This window comes from Gigantopelta aegis, chromosome 4, assembly GCF_016097555.1.
Source record: "Gigantopelta aegis isolate Gae_Host chromosome 4, Gae_host_genome, whole genome shotgun sequence".
NCBI lineage: Eukaryota > Metazoa > Mollusca > Gastropoda > Neomphalida > Peltospiridae > Gigantopelta > Gigantopelta aegis.
This window is the reverse complement of record NC_054702.1, coordinates 11493070-11505851: the sequence shown is the minus strand read 5'-3', so window position 1 is coordinate 11505851 and position 12782 is coordinate 11493070. Positions and strand designations below refer to the sequence as shown.

The 12782-nt window shown below is 36.6% G+C and overlaps 1 protein-coding gene across 1 annotated transcript in view; it reads right to left on the bottom strand.

Annotated features, from left to right (window-relative positions):
- The window catches only part of LOC121372659 (E3 ubiquitin-protein ligase RNF213-like), an 89853-nt gene extending 80298 nt beyond the window's left edge, over positions 1–9555 (bottom strand). Inside the window, exons 1-4 of the mRNA XM_041499106.1 lie at positions 9294–9555; positions 8605–8725; positions 4654–4928; positions 351–459 (exon numbers count right to left, since the gene is read on the bottom strand). Of these exons, the coding sequence (XP_041355040.1) occupies positions 351–459; positions 4654–4928; positions 8605–8725; positions 9294–9508 (720 nt within the window). The 5' untranslated portion in view covers positions 9509–9555. The remainder of the gene's footprint in view (positions 1–350; positions 460–4653; positions 4929–8604; positions 8726–9293) is intronic.
- Positions 9556–12782: the final 3227 nt, after the last annotated feature.

Sequence of the window (12782 nt, the reverse complement as noted above, 5' to 3'; positions counted from 1 at the left end):
AAAACAATTCACTGTAGGCAAGACAGACTAATTGTCCAATAGTCCAGCAAGGTGCCAGACACGTGTGATGATTGCAGGGTCTTTGGCCGTCCTGTCAAAAGCCGACACAATTTATCATGTGTGAATGGATGTGTATACAGACATGTTTGTGAGTTGATCTCATTGAAGACAACTGTAACTCTGATTTAACCAAAGGGTATACAGATGTGTGCTGTTAGAAAAGTAATATTTCAAAGGGAGGCCACTCGCATTAATTTCATGTCACATTTTAGTCTGCCCACCATTACTCGCATTAATTTAGGGATGCATTAATTTCAGGATCTACAGTATCTTTGTTTCTGTACACTTGCCTTTTCAGTTGGCTCCTCTATAGAGAGCCATGGTGTTTTACCCGACTGACAAATTCTGTGGTAGCTGTCTGTTCCAAATTCCCTGCACAGTTGCTTGAGGAGAAACTTCCTGTTTTTAATTAATAAAATATAAATAAACTTTAATTAATGGAATATACACCACTACAATAAATACCCAATTGTTTTTTGTCTTTCTCTCGACATGATGTCACTGACTTAGGATTGAAGCAAATGCAAATTTATCAATACTGTAATCTGTATATTTGTAATACAGGATATACCAAATATAATTATTTTCATTTGCTGTTAATTTCTGTTGCAAAATGTATGGACATGATTGAAATGTATATTTGTGATGCAGTGTTTCAATCTCATATTGAATTATTTAGAGGATTTCGCCTGGATTAATTTTGAACAAAAAACCCACATTGATGGGGTAGGTCTACAAGTTTATAACTTTACTAGCATATTTTCACTTAATTTATTTTATGAACACATAAAAAATAATATGCATTTTTGGAAGGGTAAGTATTCTTTTTGTGAGTTTTTCAAAATTTTGCTATATTTTAAAGCAATTAATGTTAATTTTAAGGTCATATTATTAATACACAGTATATAAAACAAATACATAAAAAATTACAGTATTAAAAACAAAAAACAAAAATACCATCCTAGTTATTAATAAAGTGGCTTTTTGTAAAACTCTTGGGGAAAACCCCCACTGCTTAGTCGATTTGACCTGTGACGTAGCAATCGGCATTCTGTTAGTAGGTGACCATGCCAACAGCAGAGAATGATTTTTCTAAAAACAGCTGATTTTTAACGGATGCTAGTTTGGACATTTTGGTCTTATCATCTACTCTAAAGGTACCTCGATTGATGAGGTAGTGGTATATGAGCATGCTAACCTAGTTACCTACCTATCTGTGATAAGCAGGACACAATTTCAGTTCTGACTTTTGAAAGTTGGATATTAAATTTGACTAATAAAATATGTGTTCAGATCAGAACACATTTAAAACAACAAGCAGAATAAATAACATTATTTTATTGATTAATATCACATAAAATAGGGATCTGAATTTATTGTTTTAGACAGATTGGTATGATGCAATGCAGGTATGAACACATACAAATAATAATGATCAGGTGTTCATTGTTTATTAAGCTTTCATTGTTTCATAACACATTCTGTGGTGTCCTAGGAAACTGCCGTCATTGTTTAAAAGGTGACCACTGGCAGACAGTAGAGGTATGATCACATATTGATGTAGACAGCGGAGGCAAAATCGCGCGCCGGTGTAGACAGAGCTAATTACTACATGGACCGTTCTTTTGTTGTTGAATTTGCATCCGAAGTGCGGAATAGAAGGCATCCGGTGTCAACAGAATGTTTTTCCCTAATAACTTAACAGTAGCTGAACGGGACTTTAAAACTGTGCCAGTTTACACATAATGCTGGTAGGTCTGTCTGTCTGTGTGTGTGTGTGTGTGTGTGTGTGTGTGTGTATATATGCACGCACAAAGTTTGTATTTAATTATGAAATACTGGCCCCATATTTTTTTTATCGTTCTAGGCTTGGTACCCTCCAATGGCGTAGGCAGGATTTTATATTGGGATGGGGGGGAGGGAGGGGAGGGGACAACCCACACTATGTATATACATTTGTCTGTATGATTTTATAAAATTTAATAGTTTTAAAAATAAGTTTGATGGGGGTGGGGATGGGGTTAGGGGCTAGTTCCCGTGAGCCTCCTGCCTACATCACTGCAGAAGCAGCGCATGGCCGTACCACTTTTAAAAGAGGCACGTTTGTGGGTTATATTTATTGCATCTGTGAAAATGTCCTTCTCAATTGAATTTGAAAGAAGAGTCTGGCAACCTCGAGCCGTACCACTATATTTTACACTGCCGGCCCTGCTCTAGTACCCTCTCGCCTCCCCTTCACCCTTATGAGCTCTAGTTTAGCTTCTGCTTGTCGTGGTTTCATGTTTGCTGTATCATGTGCAATCGTAGAACGTGCTGGTGAGGATACAGGCTTGGAACAGACATGTTTAAGGTTCGGAAAAACTGCTGCTTTGATACATCCTAACACTAAACAATGGTTCACCATATTTTACATTTGAAAACTATCTCCAAAAGAATATTCCATCCATCCAATTCAATTCAATAGAATACAATTTTCACGTTTTAAAAATACACGTGATCCACCTTCCCAGTAAAATGTCTGAAAGGCTGTGAATCAAGCTAACATGTTATGCCGGTTACCGCGTCACGGGGTCACGTGACTTAGGTCTTGGAGTCGACAGGCCTTTTGGCAAGTGGTGAAAAAAATGAGACTTTTTATTGCGAATATATATATTAAAAATGGTTAAATTTTTAAAAATTTATTTTATTGACACTTCATATATATTGTAAAAGGTATACGTAAATACCAAACACTAGAGAGTTACATTTTTGATAAATGTTGACCTTTAATAATTGCGTTAAAAAAATCAATAGTAATTTTCATATTGTCTTCTTTGTCAATTTTATTGCTTCAAAAAGTATGTTTTAAATAAAAATGGTGTACTTCAGGATGTGATACAGTTATTTCTGATGAACCTGCCTGTGTCATTTTGGGAACACACACTAGAAGAGCAGGTTGCAAGACACATGATAAAATTTACTGCTGCAATTTATCAGTGACTTGGGTGGGTGTTCATTGCTGCCAACGAAATGTAAAAAATTACAATGGCATGAAATAATAATAAAATAATAGCATTAACATCATTTTCATCTGAAGAAAATAATTGTTGACATTTTTTATTATATCGACTTTTAACCATAATGGAAGATGTGGAATTAATATACAAACAAAAACACCACACATGAGGCTAAGTGAGAGCATATCAGACACTATTTTGAAATTTTGTCATTGTGGTAAATCCTGGTTGCCCATGACAGCATACATAAATCATTCTAATTTATCACGAAAATTAACAATGGAAAAAAGGCTTATATATGCCAATGGAAAAAAGGCTTATATGCCAGTTGTATTAGAATAATGAATAGGACTTTGAAATTGACACTGTAAACTTACTTTAGGGACATATTTAATCACTTGTAGATAATCAAACAGCCTTCTAAATAACTTTTACATCTAGCAGTCAGATGGTGGCTACTTCTGGGGTTTTTTATACAGATAGTATGAATGAAATGTTTTATTCTCCAGATGAAAAAACATAGTCGCAATGTAAAGGGCTGTCAAATACCAGTTTTTACACATCTGAAAACTAAAATGTGACCAACAACTTGTAAAAAATATTTTAAAAGAAGAAATAGTTGAAAACTGGCTAAAGTACTGTATTTGACAGTATTTGAAATTAGCCCATGTCTTTGAATAAACTCCCTCCGTTTTGATAGCATTTATGAAATTAGGCCCTTATTCTTAAGTAAGCCCACACCCCACTCCGTCACCGTATCACAGTAAATATCATGAAAATGCAAGTTTGCTCAAAGTTCATTTAAAAGGTCATACATGTACCCCCTGCAGACAATTAAACACAAATGTAACACAATCTTTTACCACCAATGATATTTAGCAGTCTAACAGTATTTCTTTAAGTACCCAAGCCCAACTCTGAACTAAAACCGATGTCTATTATTAAAACCACACTGGGTCTACTGTTAATGCTAATTAGCAAATACTTTATTCGGAATGGCTAAGAACAATTGTAATGATCTAGTGGACAACTATGTGTATAGCTAGCTGAAGAGTGTAATTTAAGCTTGGTCCGTGTCAAAATGAGTATACACTATTGAATTTGTTGTTAATTCCTGTTGTTGTAAGTGTTGTCAGCATTAAATTTTGGGTGTAAATAAACAGCACTGATAAGTAATTGTAACATAGAAGATGTGTTTCTGATAGATACTAGTAAAACATTTTTTAATAAATAAGTAATTATTATTTATTAATAACAAATGGAACACACTGATTAATACACTGAACATTTTTTTGTTTTCTTCCTGGTTCATTTAATTATTATTTATTTTATTTATTATTATTTATTTTATTTATTATTATTTAAAAAAACACAAAAAAACTGGCCCTTGGTCACAAAAACTCCCGTAGCACAACACAAGATGTTCACAGAACGACGCCACTTGGTAGACTAAGCTTATTTGTGAATAAGCCCACCCCATGTTAAGCTCACAATGAGTTGTCGTGGTCCCCCCCTCCCCCGGGCTTATTTCTGGTCAAATACGGTTCTCTTCATTTTATTCAAAATCTGACCTACAGGTATTATAATCACAACTTACTTTGGCCAATCAAAGTTTTCTATTTCAATCAAGTCCCTGGCTTGTGAGAGCATTTTTGTGAATACTGATGATTTCATAATTGATTCTTCAATTACAAGCATGTGAAGATACTTGGCTACTGTCATCAAACCAAATCTTGCATTTGCAATGTTCCGTAATTTGACCATATCAATATTTGCACTCTCGATGTACTGATATGCAATACTGAGAGATTTAGTTGCCATCTTCATCTCATTGTCAAAATCTTTCATAGCTGCAGTTTCATGAAGCTGATCCTGCCAAAAAATGACATTATATTTTTTAGCACAGTAAATTAATTTATGAATTAAGATGAGTGCTTATACCCCTATAAGTACTCATCTTAATTCATAGGTTCTGGTATAATTGCAGACACAAAATAACATTTAATAAACACCATTAAAATTGGTTGTCATCATCAAATATCATCATCAACCAACTAACAGTTAATTGAAAGTCAACATTAAACTGCATGGGGTGATGTTCTTGTTTTAAGAAATGCAAGCCCACATGGTACAGTCATTTGTAGAATGAGCACAAGTGGTGTAATTTGTCACAATAGAATATTTACCTTATGCCTACAGTAACACCAAAGTTCATTTTAAAATTATATACAAATATACAAGGCAAGCACATGAAAATATTTCTAGATATTAAAGGAACATTCCTGAGTTTGCTGCAATTTTTAAGATGTTATCGACTAACAGAGACTTTTTAATGACTGTAATTAAATATCAAATATATTTTCTGCATAAAATATTAGTTGCTGTATATTAAACGTGTTTCTGATCGTTCTAATATTTGTAATATGTTAAATTTAATTTTATTTCCTAAAATACTTTTTTTTCGTATGTACACAATTATTTGAAGACAAAATCCAGTTTGGGCTGCTTACAAATATTAAGACAACTAGAAACACATTGAATATACAGATACTGATATTCTAAACAAGAAAATATATTTAATATACAAGGTGGTATCAAAAAGTTCCGAGACTACTTCCATAGCACGCCAACAGATGGCAGTACGGTGATGCGCGTGCTGTGGGGGTTAGCAGTAACCGTCATCAGGCAGTCTACCGAGTGGCGTCTGTGAACATCTTGTGTTGTGCTATGGGAGTTTTTATGACCACGTGCACGGGCACATTTGAGATTTCATCATGGACTGCAAACTAGAGCAGAGAGAGAACATCAAATTCTGCATCAAACTCGGTAAATCTGCAACTGAGACTTTTGACATGATTCGTCATGTGTATGGCAATGAAGCAATGAGTTGTGCTAGATGTTTCGAGTGGCACGCACGCTTCAAGAGCAGCAGAAAATCACTGGATGACGACAAGAGGTCTGGGTGACCTTCCACGAGCTCAACCCCTACATGCTCATCTTTTTGTTTTACATTCATGGGGTTATTTACTGTGAATTCGTCCCTGGGGGCCAGACCTCCAACAGCAAGTTCTACTGCAATGTTCTGAGGCGTCTGAGGGAGGACATTCGGCGGAAATGGCCTGAACTGTGGCACGAGGGCAATTGGATGCTTCATGACGACAATGTACCCTCTCACCAAACTCATAACATGTGAGTTTCTCGGCCGTAACAGCATGGTGACCCTATCGCACCCGCCCTACTCGCCAGATTTGGACCCTTGTGACTTCTTCCTCTTCCCGAAGATGAAGTTGCAGCCGAAGGGTCACCATTTTGACACCGTGGAGGAGATCCAATGCGAATTGCAGAAGGTGCTTGACACGCTTGGAGAACAAGACTACCAGAATGCGTTCCAGCAGTAGAAACGGCACTGGAAGCGCTGTGTCGCTGCACAAGGGGACTATTTTGAAGGGGATGCGCATGCATGCATGGTGCCCAAACTTGAATCAAGTGAATACTTTTTGTATATAGGCCTAGTCTCGGAACTTTTTGATACCACGTCGTGTAAGTTTAATCAGAAATATTTTATTAGTCGAAAACATCTTACAGTGCAGCAAACTCACTCACTCACACTCACTCACTCACTCACTCACTCACTCACTCACTCACTCACTCACTCACTCACTCACTCACTCACTCACTCACTCACTCCCTCCCTCCCTCCCCCAGTTTTGAAAGGAATTCACAGTTCAGTTTGTTACTAGTTATTCTCCTTTCATTTTTTTTTTACCTTCTATGGTTTGGTGTTCGATTTTTTATGGCTTCATTTTATTTTTTATTTTTTTTTCCCCCATTCTTTATCTGCTTTTTTCTCTGCTATTTCCCATTTTTGTGCTACTGTTCTCACTGATGAGAAGACGATGCGACTGACAACGAGAGGTGGATGTTTTCTTTGGTTGACTGTTACTGTTTATCAGCTGTGGCAATGATTTCTATCTGGTTGTTTATCATCAGGTTTAGAAGATTGTCTGGGTTGTCCAGACTGGACGATGCTGGTATCTGATCGAGGATGGCAATTGTCGCAGGAGTACTTATTGGTCCATCAGCCTGTGAAGTATTTGATATAGGTGGTTGCAGTGTTGATACGGGTGACTGAGAAGAATCATTTGTAGTGATGGTTGACGACGGCAATGAACGAGAAGTCAACAAATCTGTGGTTGTGACAGTAGTGTGATCAGAAATCTGGCTTGAGAGAAAAGCCATTTCTGATATAGCAGAAGGATTAAAAAGGTAAATACCACATGCTCGGAAGCCACTCTGGGCATTTTCCTTCATCACAGCGGTTTCCCATGCTTGTTTAAAAAGAGACGGGAACATCTATTTTTTTACCAAGTGCAGGGAATCAGCCTGCAAAAATTTGACACATACAGCATTGAATGCCTTGGTTGAACGGGCTGAAAACACACCTGTCGAGGAGCTGCAGATAGTGGGTGGTATGAAGCAGCAGGACAATTATGAGGATGTTGGCCACAATAGCCTCTTCAATTAGAGCTAGTACACGTGTCTTGTGTGATGAGTGGCTATCCTTGAAGCAGTGCTCCCCAATTCTGTCGCTTCTCCTGGTAATCCTGCACTGATGGGTGCCAATGTGGTGTTAAAGCCATAGAGCAATGCTTGTGTTTTTCCCTTCATAATCATGAGTGGGCTCATTTGCTGGCTGCTGCATTTATACTTGCCATTTATACTTACGTGTTCTGCTGGCTGCCGTGCGACTAGCTACATTTTTCACTCCCTTTTCGGCTATAATTTTGATGGGGTCATGTTCGAATGTTTTCCCAGTCTCATCAGTTCCAGATCAAATTTGGTTTTGTCAAAAGCCCATTACTCTCTATCACTTCCCCCAGATCTTTGAAATATGCTTCAACTTTCGAATGATTCATCATGCGGCAACAAAGGGTCCTTAATTTTTCGTGTTTTCCAATTGCCAGGTCAGAATGTCTCTTTTTCATACCCTGCCACCAGTTTTTCTCAGGCACAGACTTTTTGAAAGGGGTTTTCATTTTTAATTGTTTCACTACTATCCCTGTTCGCGCTAGCAGCTGCTTTCTACTTATACCTACACCCAGCTGTGATGCCCGTTTCAATGTTTTAGCCATTTTTTCTCAATAGCTGATGGCAACGCAGGTTTTCTTCCTCTACCAACTTTCAAGCAAAGTAAGAGATAAAAAAACTGAAAATTTAAACAAGCTGCTCACTAAAGGTAATTTGCTTACTCAAGTCACCAGAACCAATAACTGCCTATACTAGACAGTATATAATAATATTTCTAGAGTAAAAAATCTGAACCATTTGTTGGATTCTGCTTAAGCAAAAAAAAGAAGAAAAAGAGTTAGTCTCTTGTCAGAACAAAGTTCCAGAATTGATGCAGCGATGTGGCTTTTGTTTTTCAATTTCTTTTATTAAAGCATAGATTGCACAGAAAATTAAAAACAAAACATGTTGATGTGCAAGGGGCAAAATCAATGTGCACGCTGACCAGAGAATAGAAATTTAATGATATTGCAACTTATACCTCAAGGCACTGAGTGACCATAACAATAAACTGCAGGATGCCAGAGTTCAAAGTCTGTTGGTACCGAAGTTTTTCAGCTTGTTCGAGGAAGCCTTCAAGATGTTGCTGAACATGGTCATCACTAAAACAGTAAAGGACAAAGTATAAGAAGACAACGTATAAGAATGGCATAAGGATATAACATTTCTTCATCCACTTGTTCAGATACAGAAAACAATAATGAATTGTAGCAAATATGTTGACAAAATGTGGTTTGTATTCTGAAAATGTAAATTATTTTTGAAGTCAGGAAAATGACATAATTTATCATGTTGAAGTAACAAGTATTATATACAGTCTTTCGTAAACCACAATGTTTGGCACACTTAGTAGTGTCAAGCAGGCCTAATGTAAGGCATTAATGTATTTCGGAATAATTCAGCATCATTAGGAAAATGATAACAAAACATAGATGCATCATTATATTAGTGTGTATACTAAAATTAATGATAACTCTTTTATACATTTTTTAGAAGTGTAAGTGTAATAATTGACATAAGTTCCTTAAACATAGGAAGTGTCTTACATGACCACAAAAGCTGTTAAGTTACCTTGAATACACAATAACAACCAATTTCACTAAACTATAAGAACTGATGTACCAAGATTTATTTTTAACCACATGAATAATGACTCTAATGCAAGCCTACCTCTTGTGTATGAGCAGCTTCAGCAGAAACGATCTCACCACTGGAGTGGGATCAACCAGATCATCAAACACTGTCATCTGCTTTGTCTGTAGTCTTTCTGAGGCACTGAGTCCTTGTGATGATGTCTTCCTTGTGATGTAAGTCAGGATCCTTTCAATGACAGCATCCTCAGGAGCCGTGTCTCCTCCGAAGCACAGATTAGAAACAACTGCCATGAGGAAGGTGTTACAACACCGCTGGAATAACTGATGTTCTGCTGATATATCACTTAAATCAGAAACACAAAAAGCATTAAGACAAACATCTTATGTAAAACTGATGTTCTGATATATCACTGAAATCCGAAACACAAAAACCATTAAGACAAACATCTTATGTAACACTGATGTTCTGCTGATATATCTCTGAAATCAGAAACACAAAAACCATTAAGACAACCATCTTATGTAACACTGATGTTCTGCTGATATATCACTGAAATCCGAAACACAAAAACCATTAAGACAACCATCTTATGTAACACTGATGTTCTGCTGATATATCACAAAACCATTAAGACAAACATCTTATGTAACACTGATGTTCTGCCGATATATCACTAAAATCCGAAACACAAAAACCATTAAGACAAACATCTTATGTAACACTGATGTTTGGCTGATATATCACTGAAATCCGAAACACAAAAACCATTAAGACAAACATCTTATGTAACACTGATGTTCTGCTGATATATCACAAAACCATTAAGACAAACATGTTATGTAACACTGATGTTCTGCTGATATATCACTGAAATCAGAAACACAAAAACCATTAAGACAACCATTATGTAACACTGATGTTTGGCTGATATATCTCTGAAATCAGAAAACAAACAATATTATACTACAGTGAGACAAATCATAGTGTTATAAGTAAATAATTGATGTCATATCTTAGTAGTGTTAGCTTTGTGCCTTCCCACAACTTAAGCAAATGAGCACAGTCTATAGTTATCGAGTCAATAGTTGAAACGTACAAGATTTTCAACAAAACAATAAAAAGGCATGTAAAACATCAAAATAGGGTATTGCATCAGACATCATTTAAGTCAGTGATGCGTCATATCATGAAATGGCCTCTGAGTGTCTGGCATAAACCAATTTGAAGGTTTTTAGGAGGATGTTATAACCCGGATCAAACTTCTTTACCAGAATATGTTGGTCTTTAAAATCAGCATATGATTAGCATTCCCTTAGATATCTCAGAAATTGCTAAATCTAAATATAGATACCAAAAGCTGAAGCAGAACCAACATTTTTCAACATGAAGGGAAAATTTACTATTGGATAAATCAAGGTAATTTCCTATTGCTTCCTTTATTTCTAACTCTGGTGGGCAAATCAGTGAAAGGTAATCTGTGATCTTATTATTACTGAATGATATAATGTCATCAGTCACCTGTGCCGACTTTCAGCGAAGAAAACATTCATTTCTCTGGCAAGATTAGCTAGGGCCTGATATTGAGTTATTAGCAGTAGTAGGAAGTCAATACGAATGGTATTTATTTTTAGATAGCATTGTACAAAACTGATGTAAACTAATGGAAAAAATTATTGAAGCAAAGGTTTTTTTAACTTCAAGGAATGTTAATAGGCATCACTCATAAATGATAACAAGGTCAAACAACCCAGAGTAATCAATAATCAATATCATGTATATCCACCATTTGCATTCACAACTGCGATACACCTTCTGTACATGGAATGGATCAGACAGTTGATAAAGGCCATGGGGATAAGTGGAAAGGTTTGAAATATGATTGCCTGAAGCTGAGCTGCATTTCTTGGTCTTGGACAAACTTGATCAATTCTTCTTTTGAGCTCGTCCCATAAATGTTCAGTTGGATTTAAGTCGTCACTAAGGGCTGGCCAAAGCAAAATTCGGATGTTATGCTGCTGTAAGAAGTGAACCGTAGCCCGAGCTGTGTGTGGTCTGGCATCATCATGCTGGAACGTGTATTGTGGATGACGAGCAAAGAAAGGCACTATATGGGGTCTGAGGGCCTGATCAATGTAATTACCATTACCCCTTCCTGGACCAATATTCTGGAAGACAACTGTGCCAAGTCTTTGATTCAGGCCAATTGCAGCCCATATCATAACACTTGGACCACCCCATGGATCTCTTTCCATCACACACTGATCATCATAACGATATCCACGTCTGCGCCATATTCGAACTCTTCCATCAGCATGGGATATGCAAACCCGAGTTTCATCTGTAAAGATCACATGTCACCACTGCTGATAACGCCAATTCCTGTGAAATGTGGCCCACTGTAAATGGTTCTGTCGGTGCTGCCGAGTCAAACTGGGATGACGGGCAAGACGACGACAACTGAGTGTTTATATATGGAGCCTACGTCTAACTGTGTCACAACTGATGGGTCGATTGTGGACTCCAATTGTCTGTCGAGCTGTTTCATTGGATGTAAGGAATGGATCACGAATATGCAAGCGATGAATATGTCTGTCCTGTCGTTGGGTGGTGACAAAACAATCTTGCAGATGATAAATGGTTGTGATATGAACGTTAAAAGCATTGACAACATTACTAACACTTTCACCTGCCTGTAGGCATCCGATTGCTTGTTCCTGCTGTTGTGAGGTAAGTCTTGGCATATTCGTACGACATAAATATTGTTGAATACATTTTTAAAAATTGGGTATTTTTTTACCCTAGAATGTCTGCACAAAGCATGCTTTGATTGTCACAAGGCATATCTTACTGACCATCCCAGACATTTTCCTTGTATGTTTTGATGACATGCTTCAAAACGTAAAATGCGACACAAACGAATGAAAAAAACATGGTTACAAGGAGGATTGCTTCAAAATACACCTATAATTACAGCAGGTGAAAAATCAACTTTCAATTAATTTTTAGTCTAAAAAACTTGCATTTCTTTTGCTGTTGAGTCTATTTTGGACCTATAATCCGATTTCAAAGCAAAATCACACAACAGATGTAAATCCCAACATTTTAGTGCCTTTGCCACTTGGCATTGCCTGTATTCGGTCTGTACTTTTACTTTGGCTCAGCTACATTGATGATGTTGTGCTTTTGCTGTGACAGTCACAGCAATGAGTTTTGCTAACCTTGGCCACTTCCTTTCATAATGCCATAGAAAACCATACTAATTTTCTTTCATTTAACATAAGGGAAGAATATTTATAAGCAGATCATGTTTTTAATTTTAAACCCTACAATTGTTTGTTTAAATTTATTACAAATATTATTATTTAATAAAATATTAAGAATAGAACTGTTGTAAATTATTCAGAATTTTTCCGTTGAACATGGAACATGGAAAAGGTTACGAAATTTACGTTTTCACTTTCACCCTTTTTTTGTTTTAATTCTTCCTTTTGGGGGGATGGGAAAATAATCTACTTTTTCAATTCTAGTTAGGGCCTGCAATAATTGAAAGGTAAATTAAACTTT